At 41.1% G+C, this 15,069-nt stretch overlaps 1 protein-coding gene across 3 annotated transcripts in view; it reads left to right on the top strand.

Moving 5' to 3' along the window:
• LOC114393018 (valine--tRNA ligase, chloroplastic/mitochondrial 2) overlaps window positions 1–15,069 on the top strand; it is a 78,997-nt gene that overhangs the window by 47,409 nt on the left and 16,519 nt on the right. For all 3 annotated transcript variants that reach the window (XM_028354278.1, XM_028354276.1, XM_028354277.1), the window contains exons 15-16: window positions 1,653–1,873; window positions 2,904–2,993. In XM_028354278.1, the coding sequence (XP_028210079.1) occupies window positions 1,653–1,873; window positions 2,904–2,993 (311 nt within the window). The remainder of the gene's footprint in view (window positions 1–1,652; window positions 1,874–2,903; window positions 2,994–15,069) is intronic.

Here is a 15,069-nt window from a genome sequence, read left to right as displayed (position 1 = left end):
CTTGTGTTGAAAATGTTTTTTTCATAGGGGCTTTCCCATGTCTCTAATCAATCTACCTAGTCTCAACACCCCCATAAAGAACTTATATTCTATTACATTTGGGGCCCTCACTTAAACTGTCACTTACTCTTTAGTAGAGATTTGAGTGATAAGGAAATTAGCCTACCATTTCCAAGTGAAAACACAACCTTATCGTCACACCAAACAGCTGAACTCACATGTATTAAACGACAACAAGGCCATTAAATGGTTGCATTTTGACTTGGAGGCTGCTGGTTCAAGTATTAGAAATAGTCATTGTGTGGTAAGGCCATGTACATCTCCACCCTCCCTGAAACTCACCAGGTGGCAGTATTGTACACTAGGTCATCCTATCACATGGGCTTGGTAGTCCATGCCCTATTTTTTATCAGAATAACTATTGCAGCATGCAAGATGTGGTTTGTTCCATTGACTGTCACATAAAGATCCCAATCCAGCAGTTCTGGTGGAATCAATAGGCTGATCAGATTGCTCAAAACCCAATGCTTTTTTGGCCATCATGAGGCATATCCACCCTCCAATACTCAGCATGTGTACAGGTCATTCTCTTTGTGAGTGTATAACTCCTTTATTTAGTATTAACTATAGTTAGTCTACCTTAGTTAGATATAAACTGTCTTAACAGTTGTAACTAACTTCTAACTGAGTCTCTGTAGTGTAAATACTTTCTGTAAACAGAGACTCAGTGGCTTCTTGTAATCTCCCATTCATAATATACAAGTTTTGTTTCTCTCTACATGGTATTCAGAGCACGTTGATCCTTTTTCATGGCTGCCGCCAACAATACCGAAGTTCCAGTTTGTGCAACTCTGTTCCATACACATCCTCCACATGGAGATGATGCTTCATCTTCGTTTTCAAATTCTGCTTCAGCTACATTTGCTCATCAAATTACAGAAAAACTCACTGATCAAATTTTTTTGTTATGGCGTGAACAAATCGAGCAAGTTGTTATCAAAGATCACAACCTTCATCGATTCTTAGTTTCTCCTCAAATTCCACCATGATTTCTAACTGATGAGGATTGCAATCTTGATCCAGTTAATCCAGAGTATAAGGCTTGGGAAAAACATGATCAGTTCCTTCTTGCATGGATGCAATCTATGTTATCGTGTTGAATGCTATCTCGCGTTCTTGGATTGATTCATTCCTATGAGGTTTGGGCTAAAATTCATGCCTATTTTCATCATTAGGCGCAGACCAAAGCTGAACAACTCAGGTCTGAGCTTTGAAAATCTTCTCTTGATAATCGTCCAGTTAATGAATATCTTCTACGCATCAAAGCTCTCATTGATGCGCTTTCGTCTGTCGGATATCTTGCTTCACGTCGTGAGCACATGAATTCGATTTTGGAAGGCTTAACTAAGGATTTTGATTTTTTCTTGACCCTTATATCTACACTAAGACCTAGCATGACAGTAGAGGTTTTCTTCCATGCTCAATCACAAACAGATCCAATGTGCAGTCTCATCCACTCGTGTACCTCTTTTTCTTTTTGGTATTGTGTTTTAGACAATACCTCACCCTCATTCTTGTGTGCTTTCTGTTGTTTCTGATAAAAATTTTGTAAAACAAAAAAAATAATACAATGTAATTTATGTTGATGGCAGATTTACAACCATTGGCTTTCCAACATTAAGGATTGGTGTATAAGCAGACAACTATGGTGGGGACACAGGATACCTGTATGGTACATTGCTGGAAAAGAGAATGAAGAGGACTATATAGTTGCTAGGAATGCTAAGGAAGCACTTGAGAAAGCTCACAAGAAATATGGGAAGGATGTAGAAATATATCAAGATCCTGATGTTCTGGACACTTGGTTTTCTAGGTAGTTTATTTTAGATATCTCTTTCAATTTGAGATGCATCTACATGACTTTCTTTTTGTACATAGAATGCTGTCATGTTGCTAACTAGTGTTTGTAAATGTATTTAGACATCCATTAAGTAGTATGCCGTAACATATTGGATTTATGCTACTGGACCTGCTGTGTCCTTTCGTACTTTATAGATAGATTGGACAAATTTTTGTTTTTATCTTTCTCTTAATTCTTTTTGCGTATATTTGTGCTTTTTATCCCACCCAATGCATTGAATTGTATGCCATTGCCCAGCTAATGACTGATAATTGGATTCATCTCTTTGAAGCTTTCATCTATCTTTATGTTCTGAATGACAATTTCACCTATACTGTCTCTTTACGTCTTTGTTCTTGATCTCTGTGCTAAGATTATTTCAGTAATGTTTTTAGTGGTGTTTCCAAATATACATGTTGAGGGATTAGGCATCTTTGCTCCTTTAATTTCCTCTTTTATCTTTGTTGTTTTTCATTTTGTTCTTATATCAATGGAGGATTCCTTATTCACCCATCTCTTTGTAAATTTTTGTTTTCATCTTTGTACATTTTTACAAATTCCTCCATATATGTCTATATTATTTTGCCTTTTGGGGTAAAGCTGTGCTAGCATTATGTATCCACATGATCTGTTTAGAAGTTTGAAGTTTGACATTATTTTTGCTCATGAATATCTTGGTGTTCTTTGAGATTTTCATTGTGACAATTGTTGGTGTTCTATGGAAGCATGCTTTGCTTTCCCTTAGGAGTTTCTATTTTCTAAGCCATCATGTTTATGTTAATTGTGTTGCTTGCCATAGCTCAAATCATTTGCTGAAAATATTTTAACTAATTTTTGGGCAAATCTTAAACCTGATGTGGTCATTTTCAGTTCTGAAACCTGCTCTACATGACATGTTAGATTTCTTGTAATTATTTTCCGTCAATCGTATGGACTAACTATAGATTCATATTTTATCAGTGCGTCAATCGTATGGACTAACTATAGATTCATATTTTATCAGTGCGCTGTGGCCTTTTAGTACCCTTGGATGGCCAGATTTATGTGCAGAAGATTTTAAGCGATTCTATCCTACTACAATGCTTGAAACTGGGTATGTGCTTCTGATCCTTCATGACAGTGAAGCTTTTGCGTATTGCTTTTAGCCTGTTGATATTTGAAATAAGATAAACTCTGGTGAAATTAGAAAAGGATAATTGAAAAGAAAGTGAGAGAATTTGTGAGATTTATGAATTCTAATATTATTCCCAACTGTTTTTTATTTTGCTCAGCAAAAGTAGATATATATATATATATATATATATATATATATATATATATATAAACAAACAAACAAACAACAACAATGCCTTATCCCACTAGGTGGGGTCGGCTACATGGATCAACTTCCGTCATAATGTTCTATCAAGTACCATACTTCTATCCAAATCATTAAGTTCGAGATCCTTTTTGATAACCTCTCTTATAGTCTTTTTGGGTCTTCCTCTGCCTCGAATTGTTTGTCTTCTCTCCATCTGGTCTACTCTCCTCACTACAGAGTCTACCGGTCTTCTCTCTACATGCCCAAACCACCTAAGTCTATTTTCCACCATCTTCTCTACAATAGGCGCTACTCCAACCCTCTCTCTAATAGCTTCGTTTCTAATTTTATCCTGTCGAGTCTTACCACACATCCACCGCAACATCCTCATCTCCGCTACACCTACTTTATTCTCATGTTGGCTCTTGACCGCCCAACATTCTGTTCCGTACAAAATCGCCGGTCTTACCGCAGTCCGATAAAACTTTCCCTTTAGCTTGATCGGTACCTTTGCATCACATAACACCCCCGATGCTTTTCTCCATTTCATCCATCCTGCTTGAATGCGATGATTCACATCCCCTTCAATTTCCCCATCATCCTGTATTACAGACCCAAGATATTTAAACCGTGTGACTTGAGGGATAATATGGTCTCCTATTTTCACCTCTGAGTTAGAAACCCTCCTTCTTTTGTTGAACTTACATTCCATATACTCCGATTTGCTTCTGCTTAGGCGAAAGCCATGTGTTTCTAGAGCTCGTCTCCAAGTTTCCAACCTCTCATTCAACTCCTCCCTCGACTCTCCAAGGAGGACTATGTCATCTGCAAAAAGCATGCATCTCGGCGCTATCTCTTGGATTTGTTCCGTGAGGACATCCATAATTAAGGTAAAAAGGTAGGGGCTAAGGGTTGACCCTTGATTCAAATCAATTGTGATGGGAAAATCGTCTGACTCTCCACCCTGTGTCCTAACACTAGTCGATACCCTATCATACATATCTTGGATAGCTCGAATATATACAACCCTAACCCCTTTCTTCTCTAGAGCTTTCCACAAAATCTCTCTAGGCACTCTATCATACGCTTTCTCCAAGTCAATAAAAATCAAGTGCAAGTCTTGTTGGTCCATGCGATATTGCTCCATCACCCACCGTAATAAATAAATCGCTTCCATGGTCGACCTTCCCGGCATGAAACCAAATTGATTCTCAGTAACTTGAGTCTCCTTTCTTAATCTCTGTTCGATCACTCTTTCCCATAATTTCATGGTATCATGAGCTTGATTCCCCTATAATTTGCACAATTTTGTATATCCCCCTTGTTCTTATAGATTGGCACTAACGTGCTTCTCCTCCATTCCTCCGGCATGCGTTTTGACCTCATAATTTCATTAAAGAGTTTGGTGAGCCACTCAAGACCTCTATCTCCAAGAGTTTTCCACACTTCAATAGGTATGTTGTCTGGCCCCACCGCCTTACCGTTACTCATTCTTTTCAACGCTTCCTTTACTTCCTGTTTCTGAATCCGACGATAGTACTTATAGTTCCGGTCCTCTTCTCTTGTGTCTAGACTGCTAGAGTCATATCCATATCCATCATTAAATAAGTTGTGGAAATACGCCTTCCACCTTTCCTTGATATCTTTTTCATGCACTAAGACTTTGCCTTCTTCATCCTTAACACACTTTACTTGATCCAAATCTCTAGTCTTCCTCTCTCTACCCTTAGCAAGCCTATATATAGATCTTTCTCCGTCCCTGGTGCCTAGAGCTTGGTATAGTCCGTCAAAAGCTTGGGCTCTTACCTCACTCACCGCCTTTTTGGTTTCATTTCTAGCTATCTTATACTTATCCCAAGTTTCAGAATTTTCACACCTAGACCACTCCTTGAAACACTCCTTTTTTACTCTAACTTTGCTCTGAACACTTTCATTCCACCACCACGATTCTTTACCCCTAGGTCCAAAACCTCTAGATTCACCCAACGTCTCTTTAGCCACTTTAATAATCTCTTGAGACATCTTGTTCCACATATCATTTGCACTTCCTTGTGATTGTCCACACCATCCCTCCCATATCTTTTGTTGGAAGATTCCTTGTTTCTCACCCTTCAAGTGCCACCATTTGATCCTTGGTGCTACCATAGGACTTCTTCTCTTTGTCCTATCTCTAATTCTTACATCCATAACCAAAACTCTATGTTGGGTAGTCAAGGTCTCTCCCGGGATAACTTTACAGTTCAAGCAATACTTCCTATCAGACTTCCTGATAAGGAAGAAATCTATCTGAGAACATGTCCCTCCACTTTTGTAAGTGATAAGATGTTCCTCTCTTTTCTTAAACCATGTATTGGCTATAGAAAGATCCAAAGCCTCCGAAAACTCCAAGATGGATTTACCCTCCCATTCATCTCCCCTAGGCCAAAACCCCCATGCACCCCCTCAAAACCTCTAGCCACGCTACCTACATGTCCATTGAGATCCCCTCCTAGGAAAACTTTCTCTCCTTGGGGTATATCTTAAAGTACCCCTTCTAGATCCTCCCAAAATTTTACCTTAAAGTGTTCTGCTAACCCAACCTGAGGTGCGTACCCACTAATAACATTAAAGGTGTCCTGTCCCACTACCAATTTTAAGGCTATGATACGATCTCCTACTCTTCTTACATCCACGACATCCTTCTTCCACTCCTTGTCCACAATAATCCCTACCCCATTTCTTGATCTGATTTTTCCCGTATACCACAGCTTAAATCCCGAGTTGTCTAATTCTTTCGCTTTTTCACCTGTCCACTTAGTTTCTTGTAGGCACATAAAATTGATCTTCCTCCTCACCATAACATCCACTATTTCCATAGATTTTCCAGTAAGTGTGCCTATATTCCATGTACCAAAGCGAATCCTTCTGTCATGAACTAGCTTCTTTACCCACACCCTTTCACGAAAATGTGGGAACCCTTGCTTACTTTTCACTACATCCGGGCGGCGATGCAGCCGCCCTTGCTCTTTTGACACTGTACTCGAGCCATACAGCGCGTTGCTTCCGGGCAACGACCTAGCATTCACATTATTACGTAATTGATCCATGTCGTAGAGATTCGACAAAGTTTTACGTTGGCTGTCGAAAGCCTAACACAACCCTCTCCTTTTATCCGGGCTTGGGACCGGCTAAGAATAACAAAGCTATCCTAGGCAGGATTATATATATATATATATATATATATATATCTAAGATGTTACAGAAAGCCAGCATCACCTATCCCCACCTAGTTACAAAAACCAGCCTTTAGATTAGAGGACCATTGGTTAAAATGTAGTACAAAATCCTTCTCCATGGCTTTGATCCAAGTCCAGATTAGGAGTACTGCATCGTCCATCACTTTGCTTCCATTAAAAGTTGCATTTTGGAAGACCACTTGATTTCTATGCTGCCAAATTGTCCATGTTAGAGCAACCCACCAGCATTTCCATCTTTTGGATTTCATTCCATCAGCAAACCCAGTTCCATGCTGCATGAAGTGATCCTTAGGGTTTTGTGGCAATGCTGTCACAAGGTTAAACCATGACAGTGACTCCCACCATAAAGGGAGGATTTTGCTACAATTGAAGGATAAGTGAACAACCTCCTCCTCTTTATTTCTACAGAATGGACACAACATATCATTTACCAATACCTGTCTCCTTCTAAGGTTTGTCTTTGTTGAAAGTCTGTCTCTGATTAGTCTCCATGCAAACACTACTGACTTGGCTGAGATTTTGAGTTTCCATAACTCCACAAACTTAGAATCCTGAATTTCCCCCATTAATTCTCCCCATAACAGGTCATATCTGCTTTTCGTTGAATAGTATCCGCCTGGTTCAGGTTTCTAAATCCAGTTATCTTCCCTTTGAGCTTTTTTCGCTGCCACATTCCCATACCGCCGCCCTTAGTTCTTCCTCAAGGAAACTTCCCACCAACATGTCATTTTGCTGCTGTCCGATACCACTGAATCTGGTGCCATTAAGAACTGGTCTGCACTGCTCAGGTTCACTAAATCTGTCATTGAAGAAGCTGCGGACCTCCTCTTTCACTCTTATGGGATCTTCTACCTATGTGCCATCAATGTGTACCCCTTTGACTGCATTATTTGTGCGTTTAGAGTTCATCAACAGATGGAAATAGCGTGAGTTGCAGTCCCCTTCTTTAATCCATTTTACTCTCACCTTTTGTCTCTTCAAAGACTCATGTGATTGTGCTGCTGACCATAATTCCTCTTGTAGTTTTTTCTGGGTCATCAGTTCATGAGAGGTCAGCTGTCTATTAGTGCTTACATCTTCCAGACTGTTTAGATCTGCCTCTATTCTTTGTACCTTCTTGAGTGTATCTCCATATTGCTCCCTATTCCACACCTTCAGTGCCTCCTTTAGTTTTTTAATTTTTACCTTGAGTGCATAACCCCCCCAGCCCCTTGGTTGTGTGTTTGTCCAACACTCCCTGACTGTCCAGTCAAAAGATTTGTCTTTTGGCCAACAGTTAAACACTCTAAATGGTTTTGGGCCCCAATCAATGTTTTTAGCCCTAAGCAGGATGGGGCAATGGTCTGAAAAATTCCTTTCCAAGATGAATTGGGTGCAGCCTGGCCATTTGTTGATCCATTCATGGGAGACAAAAAATCTGTCTAATTTGCTCGTAGCAGCCCCATTTGGTTTGAACCATGTGAATTTTCTCCCCACACTAAGTATTTCTTCAATCTCTAGGTCAGCTATCCATTCATTGAAATCAATGATATTGTTGGCTTCCATTCCCCTATGAGACACACCCTCTCTTTCAGATTGATGTCTGATGCTGTTAAAATCTCCCAGGAAGCACCACAATCCATCAAGACCATGATGTCTTAGTTGCTTGATTGATTCCCATAATTCCCTCTTATTCAGATTATCACATGGGGAATATATGTTTACTATAGTTGCTTTTTTGATTTTCCAGGGTCCAAACTCCTTCCAGTAGGATAAAGCCTTTTCCACTTTTTTTTTTTATCAATAAAGATAATATTATATATATAGAATGAAGTACCAGAGGTACTGATAATACAAAAAGAGACCATACAAATGGTTCCATAGTCAGACATTCATATTCTGAGAGGGAACCAATCTATGGATGCAATTTGCATATGAATTTACATGTATAAAGCTCATAACTATGCATCCCTTGCTGATACATAAAACTTTGTGGAAAATTACTTGACCATTGATTAAAATGCACTGTGAAATCTTTCTCAAAACTCCTAAGCCAAGACCATAGTAGGAATATTGCTTCTTCAAACAGTTTATTAGCATCGAAAGTTGCATTAGAGAACACTATACTGTTTCTAAGCTTCCAAATGGACCATGTTAAGGCTAACCACCAGCATTACCATCTATTAATCCTTACTCCAGTAGCTTGAACACCCAAATGTTGAAGGAAATGTTGCTTTGGGCTTAATGGGAAAGCACCTTTAATGTGCAGCCATGACATAGTTTTCCACCAAATGGGTTGTACTTTATTGCAGTGGAAGAATAAATGGGATGCACCCTCCTCTTGAATTCTGTAGAGAGGACATAGTGTATCCGTGAGCTGTACTTGTCTCCTCCGCAAGTTTTGTCTTGTCAACAGTCTGTCTCTTATTAACCTCCACGCAAACACCGCGATCCTAGCTGGAATCCTTATTCTCCATAATTTCTCAAAACACTCCTCCTGACTGCCAGCTGCTGCTTCTTCTCCTATCATATTGTATGCGTTGCGTGTTGAGTATTGGCCTGCTGGATCTCCAGACCACTCCTAAGCATCTGAACCCTGTTGCTGTATTGTCTTATCTGCAATATATCTAAGAAAATTAACCGCTGAAGTAACTTCATTGTCAAACAATGCCCTTCTCCAAGTAAGATTCCACTCCCACCCTATGTCTTTATGCATTCCCATCGATCTTATGAGTTGATGCTGTTGTAGTGATATTAAATAGAGTCTAGGGTATTTCTCAGCCAAAGATTCCTCCTCCCCGGTCCACTTATCCTCCCAGAATTTGATTTGATCTCCGCTTCCCACCTTCCACTTCAATCCCTTTTGAATAAACTGTCCTTTATGTGAGCTGAAAAGAGCCTTTTGTAAGTCTCTCCACCAAATGGATTTGTGGTCCACCCTATCCACTTCAGCCAAACCTCACCAACCTTTGTATTTTGATTCCAACACCTTAGCCCATAGCTCCCCTTTGTGTTGCATAAGATTCCACTCCCATTTTCCAAGTAATGCCATATTGAAGCTGTTGATGTCCTTTATACCCAAACCTCCCTTCTCTTTTGGCAGACACACTGACTCCCAGCTGACCCATGCGATTTTGTGTTGGTCGGGTCCTTTTTCTCATAGGAATCTACATTGTAATCTCACCAACTTATCCTCCACTGATTTAGGCACCCTGAAAAAATAAAAAAATAAAAAATAGGAATCGAAGTTAGGATTGATTGTAGGAGTGTCACTCTCCCCCCGAAGGATATGTGTCTCTGTTTCCACTTTGCTAACTTTCTCTCGCATTTGTGGATGATAGGATCCTACATGTTACATCTCCTTGGGTTTGCTTCTATGGGTATTCCCAGGTAAGTGAAAGGAAGAACCAGCAAATGACAATTCAAATAGTTGGCTGCCTGCTGCTTCCAAAGATCAGATTCACCAAAAGCTCCAAAAGAACTCTTGGCAAAATTGATTTTAAGGCCTGAGACAAGTTCAAATGACCTTAGAATAGCCTTGATTGTTTTGACATTCTCCATATTCGCCTTCCCAAAGAAGATTGTGTCATCTGCGAACTGTAAAATGCTAATCTCCACTTTATTGGAGCCTACTTGATAGGCCTTGTACATATTTTCATCCTTAGCTTTCCTCATCAAACCATTCAACCCTTCAGCTACCACATTAAACAAGAACAGTGCTAGCGGATCTCCCTGCCTTAATCCCCTTTTGGGAAAAAAACTCCACCGTAGGACTACCATTGACCAAAACAAAAATGGATGCAGATTTTAAGCACCCCCCAATCCATTTGATCCATTTGGAGCTAAAGCCTATTCTTTCCAGCATGTACAACAGAAATTCCTAGGAGACCGAATCATATGCCTTCTCGTAGTCGACTTTGAATATGGGACATGATTTGTTGCTCCTTTTGGCCTCGTCAATCACCTCATTTGCAATGAGGACACTGTGAAGTAAGTGTCTTCCTTCGATAAATGTAGATTGGGTCTCATCGACAATAAAAGCCATCACCTTCTTCATTCTATTGGCCAACACCTTAGCAACAATCTTATACATGCATCCAATTAGGGAGATAGGTCGATAATCATTCAAAAATTGGGGGTCAGCCACCTTAGGTATCAAGGCTATGAAGGATGCGTTACAGCCCCTTGGGAAAACACCATGGACAAAAAATTCATCTAAGAAGCGAAGGATGTCAGGTTTAAGAAGCTGCCAAAATTGCTTGATAAATTTGAAATTCAAACCATCGGGTCCCAGGCTTTTGTCACTCCCACAATCCCATATGGCCTGTTTAACTTCCTCCTCTTGGAAGCAGGCAATCATCCTATCATTCTGGTGCTGACTTATTTTCTGAAAATAGATGTCATCCAATCTAGGTCTGTGGTAATCAGATTTTAGAAATCTTTTGAGAAAAATGCTCTAACTTCCTCCTTTACCTTAGATCATGAACCCAAGTTCCACTAACCATGACACCCTTCAGATAATTATTCCTACGATTTGCATTCATCATCAAGTGAAAATATCGAGAATTGCAATCTCCTTGCTTGATCCATCTAACTCTCGCCTTTTGCCTCAACAATGATTCATGAGCTTGGGCAGTTGTCCACAGAGCTTCCTGCAGTTGTCTCAATTTCAACTCTTCTTGAGTAGATAGCTGTCTTTGGCTTGTATCCTCTTCTAGTTTGTTTAGCTCCTCTTCAATCATCTTGATCCTCTTGAGAGTATCACCAAAATGCTCCCTATTCCACATTTTCAGTCTTCGCTTCAAAGTCTTTATTTTTTCTTTGAGGACATATCCACCCCATCCTGGTTGCTGATTGGAGGTCCAGCAGTTGATAATTGTTTCCTTAAAAGATTTGTCTAACAATCAGCAATCTAGGATCCTAAAAAGTTTAGGACCCCAGTCTACTGATGTAGACCTGAGCAAAATTGGGCAGTGGTCTGAGAAATTCCTAGGTAGAGTGGATTGAATGCTTGCAGGCCATCTCTCTAGCCACTCGGGAGAAAGCAAAAATCTGTCAAGCTTACTCCTGGATGTCCCGTTTGGTCTAAACCAGGTGAATTTTCTCTCCAACCATGGCGGCTCTACCAACTCCGGGTCATCTATCTAATCATTGAACTCCTTGATGTCATTAGTCCCTGAACCCTTTTGGCAGATCGCAAATCTCTCAGCAAGATCCCTGATGCTATTAAAATCACCCAAGATGCACCAAAGGTCCCCTGATAAAGACTGTTTCAGCTGTTTGACCTGGTCCCACAGTATCCTCTTATTTTGTATTTCACAAGGGAAGTAAATTGTAAGTATACTAATTTGTTGAGCTTCCCTCACCCACTCTCCTCTCAAGAAAATAAAGCCACTGCCAACAACTTTCATTTGTAGTTTAAATGTTTGTTCACTCCACAAGCATAAAATACCACCTGCTGTAGTAATAGCGGTCTGCATCTCCCAGTTGACTTCAGCATCTCCCCACAATGACTGCCACATTGTTTTATCAATTGACTCTCTCTTTGTCTCCTGTATACAAATCATATCCACATTCTCCTTCTTGATCAGTCTATGAATAGCTGCCGATTTTACATCCCTCCCTAATTTCCTGACATTCGCAAATCTCTCAGCAAGATCCCTGATGCTATTAAAATCACCCAAGATGCACCAAAGGTCCCCTGATAAAGACTGTTTCAGCTGTTTGACCTGGTCCCACAGTATCCTCTTATTTTGTATTTCACAAGGGAAGTAAATTGTAAGTATACTAATTTGTTGAGCTTCCCTCACCCACTCTCCTCTCAAGAAAATAAAGCCACTGCCAACAACTTTCATTTGTAGTTTAAATGTTTGTTCACTCCACAAGCATAAAATACCACCTGTTGTAGTAATAGCGGTCTGCATCTCCCAGTTGACTTCAGCATCTCCCCACAATGACTGCCACATTGTTTTATCAATTGACTCTCTCTTTGTCTCCTGTATACAAATCATATCCACATTCTCCTTCTTGATCAGTCTACGAATAGCTGCCGATTTTACATCCCTCCCTAATTCCCTGACATTGTAGGATATTATATTCATGGATAACCATTGCTATTTCCCAACCTTTCTGCTTCCTTCTTATCTCTATCCTCCATTTCCTTTAATCTGTCAATAACTGGATGCAGATGATCACCTTCTATAACCCCTAGTTTTTTGGCCTGATTCTAGATGTCGGAAGCCTCTTGAAAGTGCAGTAATTCATCAGTTTCCTGTATGTCTTCGTTGAGAGCTGCTTCCTGTGTTGTGGAATAATTTGCTTCCTGTGTTGTGGAGTAATTATGGCTCATGGCAGCAGTCCCCCCTTGTGCCATTCTTTGGAGATGCTGGGTTTGGGATTTATCGAACCTCATGAGTGTCGCCTTAGTGGATGAAGGCTGACCCACAACAGCTTTCTTTTGGGACCATCTTTTTCTTGCATACACCATGCAGTTGCTTCCATATCCTCCGATATTATTTTGCAATGTTGGGCCCAAAGGGTGTTTGTACTGTGGGGGGTGCAGATACAAAATCCCTTATTATTATTTGGGCCTCCTTCCTGCCCGTTAGTGACCTCCCACTCCACATGCAATGTTTTTTCACACACTTCCACCTGGGCCTCTTTAATTTTGAAATTGCCTGCCCCAGATTCATTAGCTTCTGCCACGTTGCTTGTAGATGCCACGTCACCATCTGCTTTATCAAATACCGTCAATACGTCTGCTTCCCCTCTTGTTTCTCCCTTACCTTTCTTTCCTTTAACGTGAAACATATATCCCCCTCCTGCAGTGTTTATGTCCCCGACACACTTCACCATTCCCTGTGCGGTTCGCATGTTAGCGGGGTATGTAGCCGTTGAGTCTGCCCTGCAATTTCTGGTATGATCTGACGAGTGCTGGTTGTTGAATGTTGGCTAACACCATTTCCCAGTGGGTAACTGCAAACACGGGAACTGCTGGGTAATAGGATTGTTTGATGGACATCGTCGACATCGTCATTCCTCGAGTCAGGCACCGATGTTCCACCCCTATCCTGGTCGTTGGTGCCACCTAACTTCGTCGGAATGGTCCACCTATCATCTCTGTGGTTCCGGGAGTTGCTTGATCTCCGAGTAAGATGCCCGAGAGAGCTATCGTTGGAAACAATCTCTTCCGACGACCCACTCAGGCTACAGCGTCTTCGTCGACAATCGTGGCTGCCTCCTCCACTTTCCTCGACAACAAACACCTTAAAGCTTTCGCCGCTTATGTGAACATCAACTGTGTGGTTGATTATCGGTCTCCATGGTGTCTTTATGAGCACCCTAGCCCTGCCAAGCCTCCGTTTCGCCTCTGTGTCATCATCCACATCCACCATGTCCCCCATTGTTACCAGTATGCGCCTAATGTACTTCAGGTCCCTAGCCTGAAGTGGTATGCCCCAAACTTGGACCCATGTCAACTTGAAACCTGTGCGTAAGGTTGGGCTCCATTTCTCCATTGTATAGAATAGTGATGCCCCTCCATGTTGTCCGCCATTCGTGAGTTGTTTAGCTCCCTGTCAGTAAGTCAAAGTAACAGGATTAGCTCGTCGCCTATATACTTAGGTGATATATCCAATCCAGTTTCCCATAACAGCTTGTCCTCAACTCTATCGAACATGGCAGGATTTGTTAGCCGCCCTATCCACACATCCTTCAGCCAGTTGGTGTCGTTGGGGTCTATGTTTAGGTGAATTGAGGACATGGAACTTTGATGTCCTTGGGAGTGGCTGTTGTAAGGCGTCCGTGGCCCCTTAGGGCCAATATTTATTCTCAGTGCCTCACCATATGATCCCTGGTTTGTGTGATATTATTTATGAATACGGTCAACTACAACTTGGTTACTGTCTTCTCGATCACGTGGCTTGTTTCCTGGATCCCTCTGCCTTGGCCCCTCCCTATTGTACCTAGAGATGTTCACATACATCTTCAACCCCCCAATGATGATACCATCAAGCTGTTTTGCCAGGTGGTGAGTGTCTTTAACCCCTTTGAATCTGACAAATCCATACCGTCTTCCATTATTATTCCTTTTGTTGGGTATAAAGATTTACCGCATGTCGCCCCACTTTCTGAAGTGATGCCAGAGCTCCTTCTCGGTGGTGTCATCGGAAAATCAAGTGAAGTAAAAGGATGATATATCCTTTTTATCCCCTCCAATTTGAAATGTTGGTTTGCCGGTTTCTTCCTCTGTTTCCTGGGTCTTCCCATCGTGAGATCCCCTTAGAACTTACTCTGTCTCTCTCTACTAGTTGGCCTCTAATCCTAACCCTCTCCCACCCAGTATTTCTCTCTCTCTCGCTCGCTCGCTCTCTCTCTCTCTCTTGCTCTCTCTCGCTCTCTCTCTCTCTTCCACTTACCCTACGTTCCACTTGGAAAACTTGTTCATTCCAAATACATAATAGTCCTCCAGTTGTATTTATTGCTGGTTGAAATTCCCATCCGACAACCAAATCTCCCCACAAAGCCTGGCACGTAGACTTATCATTTTGTTCCTTCTTGGTTTCTTAAATTCATAACATGTCTACTTGATGTTTCTTGACCAACCTCCTGGTTGCAGCCCATTTGACCCCTCTCCCAAGCCCTCTAACATTGTA

The sequence above is a fragment of the Glycine soja genome, chromosome 17 (genome assembly GCF_004193775.1).
Source record: "Glycine soja cultivar W05 chromosome 17, ASM419377v2, whole genome shotgun sequence".
Classification (NCBI taxonomy): Eukaryota; Viridiplantae; Streptophyta; class Magnoliopsida; order Fabales; family Fabaceae; genus Glycine; species Glycine soja.
Note: the sequence above shows the minus strand (reverse complement) of the source record. Positions and strands in the feature narration are given on the sequence as shown.